Source organism: Siphateles boraxobius, unplaced genomic scaffold, assembly GCF_051911475.1.
Source record: "Siphateles boraxobius isolate OS27281-9 unplaced genomic scaffold, OSU_SipBor_1 5, whole genome shotgun sequence".
Taxonomy (NCBI): Eukaryota; Metazoa; Chordata; class Actinopteri; order Cypriniformes; family Leuciscidae; genus Siphateles; species Siphateles boraxobius.
The window spans coordinates 5,715,495-5,732,722 of NW_027509141.1; the positions used below are offsets into that span (position 1 = coordinate 5,715,495).

At 43.4% G+C, this 17,228-nt stretch overlaps 1 protein-coding gene across 2 annotated transcripts in view; it reads right to left on the minus strand.

Annotated features, from left to right (window-relative positions):
* The window catches only part of vgll4b (vestigial-like family member 4b), an 84,883-nt gene that overhangs the window by 17,068 nt on the left and 50,587 nt on the right, over positions 1-17,228 (minus strand). For both annotated transcript variants that reach the window (XM_077202652.1, XM_077202651.1), the window contains one exon: positions 3,732-3,921. In XM_077202652.1, the coding sequence (XP_077058767.1) occupies positions 3,732-3,921 (190 nt within the window). The remainder of the gene's footprint in view (positions 1-3,731; positions 3,922-17,228) is intronic.

Genomic DNA, 17,228 nt, shown 5'->3' on the forward strand with positions numbered 1-17,228 from the left:
TCAAACAGCAACATTACACACTAAACACAGATGAACACTACACACTAAACACAGATGAACACTACACACTAAACACAGATGAACACACTCCTTTTAAAGATGTCAGTTTCAGTCATTTAGACGTCAACAGGAACAGTGAGCTTTATTCAGCATTGGGGCGTCTCCAGTGGGACAAGCTTCCAGAACGCAGTGGGCCGACCGGATAACAGGCCCTTTGTTTTCATGGAAGCAGTGAAAATGAGAAAATGGCCCCCACACCGACACAGGCCCACTCGACGACAATATGTCTCCCGGAGTCTCCTGTTTTAGTAGCTCGCAGGCAGCATTGAGGGAGCTGCGCATGAAGAATCGTATCTCTGTTTTAAACTGTTTAGTCTGGCACGAACAGAGAAGACCAGACAGTAAACAAACGCGTAGACAAACTCCTTACAAAGCCTACAGATCAAAAACAAGCAGAACATGAAACAACTCTAAACACTCGTAGACAACGACGCATGATTATAACAACAGAAACGCTTAAAATAACTTTACGACTCTGGACAAAAGCTTATGGTGAGTAGAAACACAGGAAGAGTGATGTTCTTTCCCAGCCCCCACTCCTTCTTTCCCTTCTATAGAAAAACAGGATCATGGAAACCTGAGCTGCTTCAGTCTGTGGTGTCCGGTTTCTCCCGCAAACTCACGACGAAAAGAACAGCTCATTTACATCCATTCTGATCAAAATCACATCAATATGGAGGAATACTGAGGACAATGAACAACTCAATCCTCAGTTCAAATATAAACATATTCCTACTCTTGGAAAAACAAGAAAAAATTGTGTAGAAAGTGTAATAAAAGTTTTTGAAGTTCAGGGTCTAAGAAAAAAAAAACAGGTTCTTTTACACAACTCGAATTTCTGAAGTCATTTTAAATTGAATACGTTTTAAATTATTTATTTTCTAATAAGAATTATATTGTAAATTGTAGTTTCTGCAGAGGTTTGCAAATGATTAATTATCAAATAGTTCACTAGTAATTCTTAGATTAATAAATGTTTGAACTAAACAATAAACTCACATAATCCAAACCACTTGCACTTCAACAAAACAAAAAGCTTTGGCATTTTCACCTAAATACACTGAACGAGAGCACATTCTGTATATCCACTAGCAAATGCAGTGTGAGGGCCGTGAACAGGATCTCGTCATTAGTCACTTCAGAAGACATGCGGGAAACCAAGTGTTAAAGTTAATGAAAAGGAAAGGCATTGTTAAGATAGTGCAACTCTCAGCACTAGCAGGACATAAACTCTGACGGGTTGCCAAAGATGAGGATCAAATAGTGTTTGTGTGTCTGAGAGTGAGAGCGTTACAAGAGTAAATCTATTTAGTCAAAGTTTAAAAACTAAATTTGAGCACAAGCTAAACAAACTCAATGTCAAAGTGACATGGTTTAAAGAGAATAGGCCCTATTGTGCTTTTCTCCATCGGTGTTAAGTGCGTAGTGTTCATCTGTTTTTAGTGTGTAGTGTTCATCTGTTTTTAGTGTGTGGTGTTCATCTGTGTTTAGTGTGCAATATTCATCAGTGTTTAGTGTGTAGTGTTCATCTGTGTTTAGTGTGTAATGTTCATCTGTGTTTAGTGTGTAGTGTTCATCTGTGTTTAATGTGTAGTGTTCATCTGTGTTTAGTGTGCAGTGTTCATCTGTGTTTAGTGTGCAGTGTTCATCTGTGTTTAGTGTGTAGTGTTCATCTGTGTTTAGTGTGTAGTGTTCATCTGTGTTTAGTGTGTAGTGTTCATCAGTGTTTAGTGTAGTGTTCATCAGTGTTTAGTGTGTAGTGTCCATCTGTGTTTAGTGTGTAGTGTTCATCAGTGTTTAGTGTGTAGTGTCCATCTGTGTTTAGTGTGTAGTGTTCATCAGTGTTTAGTGTGTAGTGGTCATCTGTGTTTAGTGTGTAGTGGTCATCTGTGTTTAGTGTGTAGTGGTCATCAGTGTTTAGTGTGTAGTGTTCATCAGTGTTTAGTGTGTAGTGTTCATCTGTGTTTAGTGTGTAATGTTCATCAGTGTTTAGTGTGTAATGTTCATCTGTGTTTAGTGTGTAGTGTTCATCTGTGTTTAGTGTGTAGTGTTCATCTGTGTTTAGTGTGTAGTGTTCATCTGTGTTTAGTGTGTAGTGTTCATCTGTGTTTAGTGTGTAGTGTTCATCAATGTTTAGTGTGTAGTGTTCATGTGTTTAGTGTGTAATGTTCATCTGTGTTTAGTGTGTAGCGTTCATCTGTGTTTAGTGTTCATCTGTGTTTAGTGAGTAATGTTGCTGTTTGATCATGAAAAGCTCCAGTTATTCTCTATATCAGTGTCAGTGTTTCTGAACTCCTGAAACGCCTCCATTGTAGTCTTGAGTTTCTTCCTCATTTGAATAATTAATATGCAGAATAAAGGGTGGGGCCTGGTTGAGTTAGTTAGTAGTGTTAAACTGGCGGTTATGGTAAGGGGCGGGACATTTCCCAAACACACTCGAAGCGCTCGACCAATCACAACACACTGCTCCAGCCGACCATTCAGAGCACAGTGTGCTTTTCAGAAGGAGGGGCTTCATAGAGACAGGAAGTAAACAGAGCGTTACTGACAGACTGGGAAGAGAGGAGCCGCAACAATGGAGAATATGGGGAAAATAATCAACATTCAAACCTGTTCTAGTAGAGCCCAAAACATTGGCATGCTAATTAGCACTTTAATCTCAGAGCTTCTGTTCTTCTCACTGGCTCTTGCACTCGGATCCTAATTTACAGAACAAATTGGTGGTCATAAATCAGTGCGCTGCTCTGCCCAGCACCAGTGTGGCTTTTTTCTCTTCTGAACAGCAGCTCTGGTGTCCCAGAATGCCACTCTTCCAAACGGGTCTGGAATGTGGGGAATGTTGAGCTCTGCCATGAGGGCTCGGCCAGAACTACAAACAGCCCATGTGCTCGTGCTCCACTGCGAGCTCGGGAATGCCAGGAATCCCAGGCCTTCAGCACATTCCCAAGCATTCCCGAAGCTCATTCTGCAGGAACACTGCCCTGACTTAAAGGGATAGTTCCCCAAAAATTAAAATTAGCCCATGATTTACTCACCTTCAAATCACCCTAGGTGTATATAACTTTCTTCTGTCAGATGAATATAATCGGATTTATATATTTAAAAATGTCCTGGCTCTTCCAAGCTTTGTAATGGCAGTGAATGGGTGTTTTTGTAGTGTTTTTAAGTCCATAAAAGTGCATATATCCATCATAAAAGTTCATCTATCCATCATAAAAGTGCATCTATCCATCATAAAAGTGCATCTATCCATCATAAAAGAAATGAAATATTCTAGTTGCAAATTGATAAATTACTGCTCCCCTGTAATTTATTTTAGAGAACAGCCACCAAATATGAAAACTAGAGATTATAAGCTTTCAAATGATATATAGTTTGTCAATATTACTTTAGGTCTTTACTAAGATATTATTGTTTTAAAAAAAATAACGGCAACAGTTAATATAACTCAGATTGTATTTGCCTAAAAGAAAAAAGACATATACACTTTAAGGGAGAGTAAAACCGGGGCTAATTTTCATGTATGGGTGAACTATCCCTTTAAGCTGGTTTCTAAAAACAACCAACCAGATTACCATGTTGGTGGAACGTGCATGTGTGCGCACAAATACACACACACACACACACACACAGCATCCAAATTGAGACGTGAAATTATCGGTTCCACTTACAACTGTGCTGCGAACAGCCGGCTCATCTTGGCCACATGCTCGCTGTTGCAGTCGATGTCCTGGTCTGGTTGGTCCGCGCTGTGTTTCCTCTTGCTGGGGCTGATGGGAGGAGGACCGGTCCGGTGATTGCCGACCGCAGAGGACAGGGACATGGACTGCATTCTGGACTCGCCTCTCAGAGCAGCCTCACCTTCAAACAAACACAACTAGCATTAATAACACGGTTACAGTACTCAGTTTACTAGAGTATCGCACCACTAGAGTGGGTTTTGCTTTTGTAGGGTGTGTGAGAAGTAGGGCTGCCCTCAACTAGTCTACTAATAGTGCGTTTATATTAAAAGGCCATAAATCATAATAATGCGCCTTTAATTGCATATAGGGTTGTAACGGTATGAGATTTTCACGGTATGATAATAGTCTCAGAAAATATCATGGTTTCACGGTATACGGTATTAAAGAATCATAATTATTATAATCATCATCTACAATGACCCTAAAATGAATGAAAACAGAGAGGGTTTTTTGGTTGAACATGGTTTATTAAAACAAACTTTTTTTAATGAAATTTTTTAATGAGTCTATGAACTTTAATTTTGACAGGTTGTACTAAACTTCTATGAGTTTCAGTCAAGAGTATATTTGACGATGATTCTTTTAAATAAAATTATGAAATGCTCATTTATTTCTCTCAGAGCAGCTCTGGATATGTTCATGTGTTCACGTCCTCATATAGTGAGTGAGACGGCAGGCGCTTTAAACACCATGAGCGTCACACATACTACAGAATATAGATTTACAGTATAGCAGTTTTTTGACACACACTCATATATCGATTTGATTTATTGCACAGCTATATTTTAGATTTATTCATCCATCTATCAGATCGCGCATTTATCGTGACATCTGCGTCAAAATGGAAATAATACGGCCTTGAGTTATAAATGGAACTTTATCTGCAGGGAGGGATGGTGTTCGCGAATATGGGAGAACATGTTCGACGTATCCTCCTTTTGCAGCCACTCTTCGTCCACATTTCTGGACACAACTGGATATCCACCTTCAAGGAAAACCCCGCGTTCGTTTTTCAGATACCCAAAGTATTCCCACACTGCAGATTTCAACTTTTTTTCTGCGGGGGGGAAAGAGATTTGAATTCGCAACCTCTGTCTCAGACATTTTCTCCACTGTTCATGTATTGGTGGAGTCTAAGCTCAAGTGGAAAGAAGTTGCATATGTGCAGGTGAGATCTGGTTTAATTTTTTCCCAAAACCTTAGATAAGCAAATGTTCATGATATGATAATCATAATTGTCAATATCGTGATAAACCGCCATACCGGTATACAGTTACAACCCTAATTGCATATATAAAAACAGCTTAATCAGCGCACAAATTTTTGCCGTGCCACACCGGCAAACGTAAAGATTATGAATTTGTAGGGCTGGGCGATATGACCAAAAAATCATATCTCGGTAATTTTTGGTTAAATGGCGATATACGATATATATCTCGGTACTTTCAAAATTTTTCTATTTGGATAAAGAAAATGTATTTATTTAAAAAAAAAAATTATTTCACATCCTGCTCAATGATATCCAAACAATGTTGATATTGAAGGATATGGAAACCAATATAGGGAATGTAATGTAGGCTATGCAATATATTATGTGCAAAAAGGTGGTTAAAATCACATTACATTCTAACATTGTAACATTACAAACTAAAAACTAAAATAATGCTTTTGTTTTTAAAGCCTTACTAAAGGCTAAACTAAAAATGAAAATAAAAACAAAAACAAAAGCACAAACTAATTATATTAGCCTGCATTTGATTACCCCATTATAATGGTCACTTTCATAAAAATATACTTGTAAGTTTAAAATTCCACATATGGCACATTTATTGTCTCCAACAACAAATATTTTAGTAATATGTATTTTAGTCAGAATTATTGCGCTACTGTTCTATTGTGCTCGTCTGTTTGGCGCGCGGCGGCGCTCATTCATGGAAGCTTGAATTTTAGCGGAGATTCATTTGCATAAGCTCGTCCTCTCCTGACAGTGAAATAGACATATTTGTTTGAACATTTACAGATGGATAATATACCTAAGTTAAGCACTGAGGAAAGCACCACGTCTCAAACTCATTAAACAGCGCCAGTATTTATCTTTCAGTCACTAACAGTAGGCTATCTGTCCGAGCATCTGACAGGGCAAGCTGCTTTAAACTTGTTAACTATCTTGCCAGTTATTTTGAAGCGCTTAATAAGCTTGTGTCATGTTTAGGACAAATTGTACTGTTCTTTCACTGCAGGAGCTCACACTGCGTACTCCACTATTTTTCAGATGTGCTTGTATCAAACTACTGTATAGATATAAACTGTATTGCCTCATTCCATATCGTGGGGGGGAAAAAATATCGATATATTGTACAAACTCGATATACCGCCCAGCCCTATGAATTTGTCATGGAAAAAACCAGAATGAGACCGTCTAAACATTTCAATAATGTATTGGTAATGTTTTCTGTGTTTTTTCGACTGCATAGATTAAGTCAACCATGCTGACTTTCATGCGGACTACATCGTCGGAAAATGTTTATTTTCCACTGGAATCGGTTCATTCAAATGTAAAAATGTCAAGCTTTCTAGATATATTTCTCATGTCAAGCATACGCTGAGTTTTGGTTCATTTATGTGAACATTTAGCGCCAATAGTGCACATTTATCTAGATTAACATTAGAGCGAGTGGACTAGTAAAGATGCTGCTACGTCCATGTTTCAAGTGATAAGCCATACATGAAGTCAATAAATGATAGGCGAATGTTTGGAATTCCTGTCGTTAACGATCTGTCCTTCACAGCCTGCGGGATTTCGCCACTTTTTTTTCTTTCCTGCGAAAAATAAAATTTTGGTTGAGTGTTAGGGGTCAGCCCTTGTGAGAAGTGCAGTGCAAGACGTTGGATGGATTCATGATTGACGCAGTTAAAATATTCTTCTAAAGTGTTTGTGGAGTAATATAATTTCCTGAGAAAACGCAATCCATAGCAGTTTAATAATATGTTTAGGAGATACTCGCATCTGGCATGAGGAACACAGCAGTAGCTCTTCATGTGATAATACAAACTGGTGTGCGATTCTGGAATGTGCTATTCGGCACTGTGCATATACAATTATTCAGACACCATACATAATTTTTTATATATATTTTTTTACAAGTGGGTGCAGGACACTATAGTTCATTTATGCAAGTTAGGATAGCAAGGTGCCTGAATAAATTTTGGTTTGACTGTATGATCTGATCCCAGCGAATATTGAAAATAAAGAAGCGAGTGAGCAGACGATAACCAACCGAAGTGTAAAATAATCCACTCTACACACTTCTTGACTTGTGACAGATGAGTCGTTTATCAATGGATAAACATGAGTAAACATCAATGGATTCTGTGTAAACAGTTCCTCACTGACTGCTATGCTACCTGTATGTTGTTAAAATCACTTTTTAAATAATTAATTGGACGAAATTAAAACCCATCTATATTAAATGTATTATATCAGCCACCAAGCTGCTGATATACAAGTACTGCCCCACTACATTATATTACACATGAAAGCTTCAGCTCAATATAAGCCACTGCTTTGATGTTGATTTTTTAGATCATAAAAACCATCAAATCACACAGAGAGAAGAATCACAGCAATCACCATAAACCCACTCATCATTCTGTCCTTTGACATTGTTCTCTCTTTTTGTTTCAACACCACTTGACTTGTATCTCGCCTCCATATCAGAGCAGAAAAACATCAACGATTGATGCACTAAAGTACTTAGAAAACTTTGAATTGCATTGATACACTGAGGCTGCAAAGTCTCAATGTTTGTACTGTAAATGCATTCAATCTTTGCCTTTTATTTGCAATCAAACAGGGAACTAGAGAGCACAACAAACTTCGTTCTCTGCAAAAGTACTGCACTATGGCTGTCACATAAAAATAAATGTTGTCGATTTAAAAAAACTGACGAAAACCCTCTCAGTTGGAGGCAAAAACCGTGTGTAAAAAAGTGTGTAACGACACACTTGACCAAACCTGCACATAGGGATGTAACGGTATGAAAAGTTCATATCACCATTATAGTGACAAAAATTATCACGATTATCAATATTATCACGGTTAAAATGAGATGTAAATGTTCAAAAAGAACTGATACGCACTGAAAACATTAACAAGTTTTATATTTCGAAACCAACAAATAACATTAGCATTAGTGTCAATGCAACCTATAAATCAGAGACCAGTTACGTTTTAGGGCTGACACTTTTGTGAAAAAATCCTGTTCGATTTGAGACATAAGTGTTCATTGAATCGATTTTAAAATCGATTTGCACGTCTAAAGACGTTTCCATTTTCGCCAAATATAAGCAAATCCACAGACAACTAACAGGCATTAAGACGACCGTAAAGAGGGCGCTTGAGAGTGCACAAGTCAGCAATATTTCTGATGATTTATTGGCGTGAAGTTTCGTGTACAATGACAAACAGGAGTGCAACACTCAGGGATTGAAATTAACACCCTCCAACCCACTAAATAAGGGTAAAAATGAACTTTGGCGGGTAACGCTGTCAAATTACGAGCCAATTTGGTGTTTCTAATTTCTGTTTACTCACTTTGCTGGGGAAGTTCGTGTTAGCCAAATCTGCGCCGATTTAGCGAAAATACGCAACTCGTGAGTAAACATGATATATTAAATACAGCATATTGCGCAGAATCTGCGCATTTCTGGCTTACTTGAACACACACGTCACTAAGCAACAAATAACGGCGAGCATGTTCACTTGCATTGAAGTAATAGCGAATATGAAAAAGCATTTGGTTAACAGAAAAGACATAGTTATTTTCCAACATCCTACATGTTCAGTGCACTGTATTGATCTATCCACCTAAGACACATTTTTGGTAAAAAAAAAATAAAAATACAAAAATTTTAAAAATAAAGGCCAGTGGTGCTGGCTCACTTTGAAATTTCAATTTAAAAGAAACCACTTTGATTTTAGGGTCAAATTGTAGCACGTCCTCAAAAGTTTGAGTTTCCTCCGCCAACATTTTAGTGGTTTCCCTCAGGTCAGTCGACCCGAACACCATTAGACAGGGGAAAGATCTGGGCACAGTTTTTCCAGAACTTTGTGCCAAGTTAAAGCGATGTCGAGATGTTTTAATGCATTTTTTAGATGTATTATGGTGCCCAAACCCGTATGACTTTGAACGGTGACCGCAAAGATTTTATTTACTGCATCATTACTAGGGATGGGTATCGTTAAGGTTTTAATGGTATTACTACTCTTACCGATACTGCTTATCGATGCGGTACTTTAACGGCATTCTTATCGGTTCTTTTTGGTGTGGTTTATTTTTTAACATTCGGGTAATAATTAACATTTGCTTTATATTTTGAAATGTAAAATATCTATAGCAAAAGAAAAAGCAATGCTTTAACAAAACGAATAAAATATCTATTTGTTATGCAGCAGTGTGCAGGCTTTTTTGTTTTATACTGTATACATGATACGATTAGAAAAATTGAGTAAATTTTTAAATTTAGTAATCAAATATAAAATAACACAGCATAGTTTATCATAGATAGATTAATGCTTATTAAAGTTTAAGTTATTCATTCAAGAGTTGTGAGTGATTTTCTCTGCCTTTTGTTGTTTGATTTGCATTAACGGCTCAATCGTCACAGGTTTATTAGACGCTGCCCCTTTAAGACCGAGTGCAGATCTAATAGGTGAATGATGCACCATCATTTTCTCCCAACTATTTACATCCATTTAAGACAAACTGTGTTTCAGTGAATCTCAGAGCTGGTCATTTTTATATTTTATGTATATTTGATAGTTTAGATGCGCACATGAAGCCCAAAGTTAAGTATACTTTTCTTGTCTCGTTGCAGTCCATTTCGGAGCGCGTCGCCTTGTGAACAGCGTCTCTTGCGCAGATTTTTGTGCTTATAATAGCCCTTTTAATGATTAAACGCATCCGCAATTTAGTAACAGTAGAGTCTGCATTTTACAACAATCAACGATCGTGCTGATTCTGGCGGTACGTTTGGGTTTTAGGAAGAAATGACAGCGCATACCTGTCTAGGGGAGGAAGTTGCACTAGACAGAATGCGTCTAGTTTGTAATGGTTTCATCTCAAATATCTTCTTTTTATAATCTTTGAAAGTCAAAATCTAAAATAAAATTAGAATAATATCCCAGATCATCATTGTCACTCATTAAGCAGGGCTGTGGTGTTGTGCGCACTGTGGCTCTGCGTGAGAGATGGCTCTCTCTCTCTCCTGGACTGGGAATAGCAAAATTGCGTCACAGACAAATGGTTTAATATTATTTTATATATATATATATATATATATATATATATATATATATATATATATATATATATATATATATATATATATATATATATATATATATATATATAATGGCTTGCGAGATAAACATGTTCAAGATAACGTCTTTATGGCAATAATAAATAGTAGGCCTATTCTTAATTTCTTCAGTACCAACAGCAGAACCGATAACGTCCGAGCTTATCGATATAGCGGTCTCTCTAAATTCATCCCCAGGGCCTGTTTAATACTGGGTTTCGGTACCCATCCCTCATAACCAAGCGCGAACAGTGAATGAAACGAAGCGAACGTACAAGCCATAGTGTGACATGCGTAAACCAATGGTGTAAACAATCATAGACGATGAAGCCACGGGTTTTTATTTAAAAGAAAGGACGTAGCCTACGTTTGTATGTAGGCATAAGCAACTTTCACAATACTCACTAAAATATAATTCATATTATTTTATTGAATTTGTATTAGTTGTTTGAAGAGTAAAAAAAAATCGTTTGGTCTTAACACAAGTTTACAACCGGCAAGTCGGTCGGACTAAAATAAAAAATAAAAAAAATTGGGTCGGTCGGGTTACAGCGAACAAGAATATTTTTAAGGATGGCCTAACAGCACACATCTCTTCTATCACCGCTCTCTCGTTTCATTAAAATACTATTATAAATGAGGTTAGTGGATAATTCAGCAGCAAATGTTATTATAGTGGGGAAAAAACATTTACTTTGGAACAAATAAAAGGTAAAATGTTCCACATTGCACATTGTATTGTTATAAAAATACATTGATGAAAAACAAATAAATGTATTTACATATAGGCCTAAGTACTATAAAATGAAAATACATTTTTTAGCGCAGCTTTTTCATGAGGCAACAATATTTGATAGATAAGACAGAACTACTCGGTTACTCACGTAACCTCAGTTCCCTGAGTTAGGGAACGAGTATTGCGTAGCTATACGCAGTGGGGGAAACTCCTTTTCCTCGATTTACTGAAGCCTTTATGTAAAGCGCATTTGCAGCTGCACAGCTAGAACATGAGCGTCTGGCTCGCTCATAGGCTGCGCTGCGGCAACTGCACATCCAATGGCGCAGGCGCCTCTGACGTGCAACCAATGAGATAACTCTGCGTCATACACGTCAGAGCCCGCCAAGGGGGCGTGACCTCAGTCTATAATAGCCCCCGAAATCGCCATTATAGCAGGTTTAACGACTGAAGCGACAACTTGCCATGTTACCATAGTGCGGCTGGCTACGCAATACTCGTTCCCTAACTCAGGGAACTGAGGTTACGTGAGTAACCGAGTAGTTCCCTTTCGAACGGTCACTTCGTATTGCGTAGCTATACGCAGTGGGGACGCCATGCAAAACGCCGCACTGAGTAACTGGCTGTCACTGCAACTCAGGACCCCTGAGCGTACAGAACAAGCCATAACCGCATAATTTATGTAAAAATAGACCAGACACCGTCAGATCTCCGTAGTATACATCAGTAGAAATACCCAATATACTACACCAATGAACCCAGACTCTGTCGGGGTTATTAGTATACGAACATATACCCAGTCAAGTGGGTTTATATATGAAATCTTAACCAGCTAAAGCGGGTTGATATCTGTTATGGAATATAACCGGCCGAAGCGGGTTTTATATATGTATGGAATTTATATATGTCATATCACCGGCCAAAGCGGGTTTTGTATATGTCATATAACCGGCCCAAAGCGGGTTTATATATATATAAATATAACCAGCCACAGCGGGTTTATGTATGAACTACAACCGGCCAGCAGCGGGTTTCATGTATATATGTGAATGTGATTGTGCACAGTAATATATGACAAGACCGGCCACCCACGGGTCTTAATCATACCGAAAGCACCTTCGCCTGCAGGGAAGGCACTTCCATATTATAAAAACTCATAAATGTGGAAGGCGAGGACCAGCCGGCCGCATCACAAATATCACTAATGGGAATGCCAGATGACCAAGCCCATGACGAGGCCATACCTCTGGTTGAATGGGCCTTGACGCCTATAGGGCAAACTTGACCCGCTGCGGTATAAGCCATAGAAATAGCATCCACTATCCATCTAGACAGTCTTTGCTTAGTGACTGGATCCCCCTTGGATCTACCACCAAAGCAGACAAAAAGCTGTTCTGATTGTCTAAAAGACGCAGAACGCTCCAGATAGATTCTCAGCGCTCTGACAGGGCAGAGAAGATTAACCTCTCCATCCTCTGCAGAAGGAGGGAGGGCTGATAACGTCACCACCTGTGCTCTGAACGGTGTTGAGAGCACTTTAGGAACGTAACCATGTCTGGGCTTGAGGATGACTCTGGAGTCATCTGGACCCCACTCCAAACATGCAGGGCTCACAGAGAGTGCCTGCAGATCTCCCACTCGCTTGATAGATGCCAAAGCCATAAGGAGAGCGGTCTTCAGCGAGAGGGGTTTTAGATCAACCGATTGGAGCGGTTTGAAAGGTGGACCTTTCAGAGCCCTCAGGACCGTGGAGAGGTCCCAAGATGGCACAGATGGAGGTCTGGAGGGGTTCATTCTCCTAGCACCTTTAAGGAATCTGACGACCAGGTCGTTTCTTCCTAGTGACTGGCCAGCCACCAGAACATGATGTGCTGCTATGGCTGCCACATACACTTTGAGCGTGGACGGGGAGCGACCCGCATCCAGCAGCTCCTGTAAGAATGAGAGAACTACAGATATCTCACATGACTCTGGGTCAGCCTGATTTTTCGAGCACCAGCTGGAAAAACCCGACCATTTCGAAGCGTAAAGGCGCCGAGTCGACGGGGCCCTGGCTTCAGATATAGTGCTTAAGACCTTCTCAGGAAGGTCTTTGGGTACCCGTTGAGGGGCCACACATGGAGGGCCCATAAATCGGGTCTCGGATGCCACAATGTCCCGTTCGCCTGTGTGAGGAGGTCTTTCCTCAGTGGGACAGGCCATGGGATTGTGTCCGATAACTGAACCAGTTCCGGGAACCACGGTCTGGTTTTCCAGAGAGGGGCCACCAGAAGGACTGGGCACCCACTCTCTCTGACCCGTTTGATGACTTGTGGAATCATCGAGACGGGGGGAAAGGCATAAAGGGGACGGTTGGGCCAGACATGGGCCAGCGCGTCCCTGTCCTTCGAGAAGAACAATTTGCAGTGGGTGTTGATTCTCGAGGCGAACAGGTCGACTTCGGCCTCGCCAAACACCTTCCATATCAGACTGACCGTCTGTGGGTTCAGGGACCACTCGCCGAGGGGAGTGTTGCCCCGTGAAAGCATATCCGCGCCCACATTCTGGATGCCCGGTATATGCGCTGCTCTCAGAGAGCTCAGGTTGGTTTGTGCCCATAAGAGGAGGTCTCTCGCCATCGCATGCAGGTTTCCTGACCTGATGCCCCCCTGGCGATTTATGTAGGCCACCACTGATATATTGTCTGTGCGGACTAAAACGTGGTGACCCCTGAGGTTCGACAGAAATGCTTTCAGGGCCAATCCAACTGCTTTCATCTCCAGGCAGTTGATATGTAAGCTCTGCTCCGTGCTCGACCAGAGGCCGGATGCAGGCATGCCCTCGTGCAGCGCTCCCCAACCCAGGTTGGACGCATCTGTAAGAACCATTTTCCTTCTGGAAATTGTTCCCATTGTCACCCCCTCGTGGTACCAGTTCTGCGCTCGCCAGGGAATCAGGGTTCTTAAACAACCGTGATTTACCATAATGCGCAAGTTGCCTGACTGCCATGCGTGAGTTGGCACACGCCGTTTCAGCCAGTGCTGCAGCGGGCGCATGCGCAGTAATCCCAAGCGGAGTACTGGCGATGCTGCTGCCATGAGACCAAGCAGTTTCTGAAATTTCTTCAGTGGCGCGTGCTCGCGCGCTCTGAAAGTGCCTGTAAGCGCTCGCACTGAGAGCGCGCGCTCTGGTGTGAGTCGCGCTGTCATCGCTCTCGAGTCTAAAACTGTACCCAGAAAGATCACACTCTGGCTGGGGGTTAGTTTGCTTTTTGACACATTGATTGTGAAACCCAGGCATTTTAGATGGCTGAGAATCAAATCCCTGTGAGCTAATAGCTCGGTTCTCGACTGTGCCAGCACCAGCCAGTCGTCGAGATAATTTAACACACGCACTCCCTGATGTCTCAGGGGAGAAAGCGCTGCATCCACACACTTCGTGAATGTACGGGGTGCTAACGATAGACCGAACGGCAGAACGGTGTATTGATAAGCTTGGCCCTCGAAGGCGAATCTCAAGAATGGCCTGTGACGAGGGTTTATCTGAATGTGAAAGTAAGCGTCTTTCAGATCCATTGTGACAAACCAATCCCCCGTGCGCACTTGCGCGAGGATATGTTTGATAGTTAACATTTTGAACGGCCGTCTCATGAGAGCTTTGTTCAAATGTCTCAAATCTAGAATGGGTCTGAGACCGCCGTCTTTTTTCGGAATCAGAAAATAGCGGCTGTAAAAACCCATGTGTTTTAGCGCGGGGGGGACTAATTCTATCGCCCCTTTTGCTAATAGATTCTGTACTTCGGTGCGAAGCACGTGACCCACGTTGCTTCTCACCGAAGTCTCGAGAACCGCCTGAAATTTCGGGGGTCTGCGAGCGAATTGGAGCGAGTAACCTCGCTTTATGGTGTTTATGACCCAACTCGACACACCGGGGATAGCTTGCCAGGCTAGAACACGTGTGGCTAGGGCTTGACACACTGACTGGGGCTGGTCGCCTAATGTAGGGGGACCGGATACCCTTATCATGTGATTTGTGCATACATTGAGTATTGGACTGACTGTACAGGCATTCGCGTGTGGGGAAGTCAGTGTTACAACAGGGGAGGGGCCGCCTAGTGAAGGGGGACCTGATACCCTTATATTGTGATTTGTGCACACATTGAGTATTGGACTGACTGTACAAGCATTTGCGTGTAGGGAAGGCAGTATTATAACGGGGGAGGGGCCGCCTGATGAAGGGGGACCGTGAACCCACGTGTTGTGTTTGTGAAACATACTCTTTTTGTGCTTTATATGGGTCGCCGTGAAAACGGCGTTTGTTTGCAAGAACGCGCTTACTGTTGCGGGCCTGTTTGCAGTAATAAAATCCCCAGCCACCTGAACTGAACAAGGGGCTGTGGGAAGTTTTGTTGACTTCTTCGAGGGTGGTCCGGCGAGTGCGGGACCCGTGCCCTCTCTCTTTCCCCTGCATGCTAGGACGACTTTGGCGGCGCTGTGTGAGGCGCGGCGCTTGGTCTGGGGCCTTGGCGTCGGGGAAGCGGGAAGCGCTTGGTTGCTCTCGGCTGGCGCTGGGCATCAGCCGCAGGGCGGGGCTGAGAGGCCTGCTTCGTGGGCTTTGTTGGCCGAGGCGTCGGCGGGGCTAGCTTGTGAGCACTCGACGCCGAGCTAGAGCGCTTAGGCAGGAAGTGACGCATGGCCTGGGACGCTTTCTGTGCCTCGGTGTATCTTTCTGAGAACCCCTTCACTGCCGGGCCGAAGAGGCCGGTGCTGGATACTGGGGCGTCGAGGAACTTTGTTCTCTCCGCGTCCTTAATGTCGGTGAGGGTAAGCCAGAGGTGGCGCTCGAGCACGACCAAACTCGCCATATTCCTCCCGATAGCCTGCGCTGTGGCCTTAGTAGCTCTCAGGGCCAGGTCTGTGGCGCTCCGAAGGTCCCGAAAAGCCTCAGGGTCCGGGCCAGCCTCGTCCATAGACCGGAGGAGTTTGGCCTGGTAAACCTGCAGCACGGCCATCGTGTGCAGGGCCGATGCAGCCTGACCGGAGGCGGAATACGCGCGTCCGGCGAGGGCTGAAGTGCTACGGCACGGCTTGTTGGGATGCACAGCTCTAGTTCGCCAGCTAGCAGCTGTGTTCGGGCAGAGATGAGCGGCCAACGCCTCTTCGAGGGGCGGCAACGACTCATAGCCTTTTTCCCCTGCTCCGTCCACGGAGGAGAGCGTCGCGAAAACTGCGGGGCCTCGTGTGGAATAAGGAGTGCGCCAGGCCTTGGTAAGCTCCTCGTGTACCTCAGGAAAAAATGGCGCTGGCTTGTGACGAGGGGCCTGTTGGTGCCCTGGCAGAAACCAGCCATCCAGCCGACTTCGAGGGGGTTCAGCGGGCGCGGCCCACTCGAGCTCGAGGTCCGCTACGGCCTGCGTCAGGATCCGAAGCATTTCCGCGTCGGAGTTAGTCCTGGTAGCTGAGGCGTTGGGCGTTGGCTGGGAAGCCATGACGGGGTCGAAAGAGCCCGGCCATTCTTCCTCAGACGCAGCGATAGACAGGCTGTCGTCGTGCTCGCTAGGCCCGCCGAAGGAGACAAGGCCCGCCACGTGGGGGGGGCGCTGATCTCCCTCGAACAGGACCGGAGATGAACGGGTTGGAGAGAGTGAGGCACGCGGGGACGAGGCCGGCGTGCGTTCACTAACATCCATGTTCTCCGGCTGCCGTTGGCTGCGGCGCTTCTTCTTCCTTGGCTGAAGTAGGGCCGGAAAAGGAAGCGCGGGAGAGGCGGCGTCGCCGTCACGGGAGAGGGCTAGCCGATTTCGCAGCACGGAGATGGGCATGCTCTCGCAGGCCGCACATCCGCCGGCAGATAGTGCATTCTCCGCGTGGTGAAGTCCCAGGCATGGAATGCAGCTAGCGTGTTCGTCCGCCTCGTGCAGCTTGCATCCGCACGTGGCGCAGGTCTTAACACGATGCATTTGAACAACGCTCGTACAAATAATACAATATACAAAGAGCAATGAAAAGGATATCGCCGGATAGCCACAGGAGAGACGGCGTCAGGAGAAACACGGTGAAATGTGTCGTCTGCTGAACTGTAGCTGGCTCAGGCTGAAGGCTTGTTCGACGGCGAAGGCTCAATAAATGGTCAGAGACGTGAAGTTTGTCGCTGAAGGAGTAAAATCTGCTATAATGGCGATTTCGGGGGCTATTATAGACTGAGGTCACGCCCCCTTGGCGGGCTCTGACGTGTATGACGCAGAGTTATCTCATTGGTTGCACGTCAGAGGCGCCTGCGCCATTGGATGTGCAGTTGCCGCAGCGCAGCCTATGAGCGAGCCAGACGCTCATGTTCTAGCTGTGCAGCTG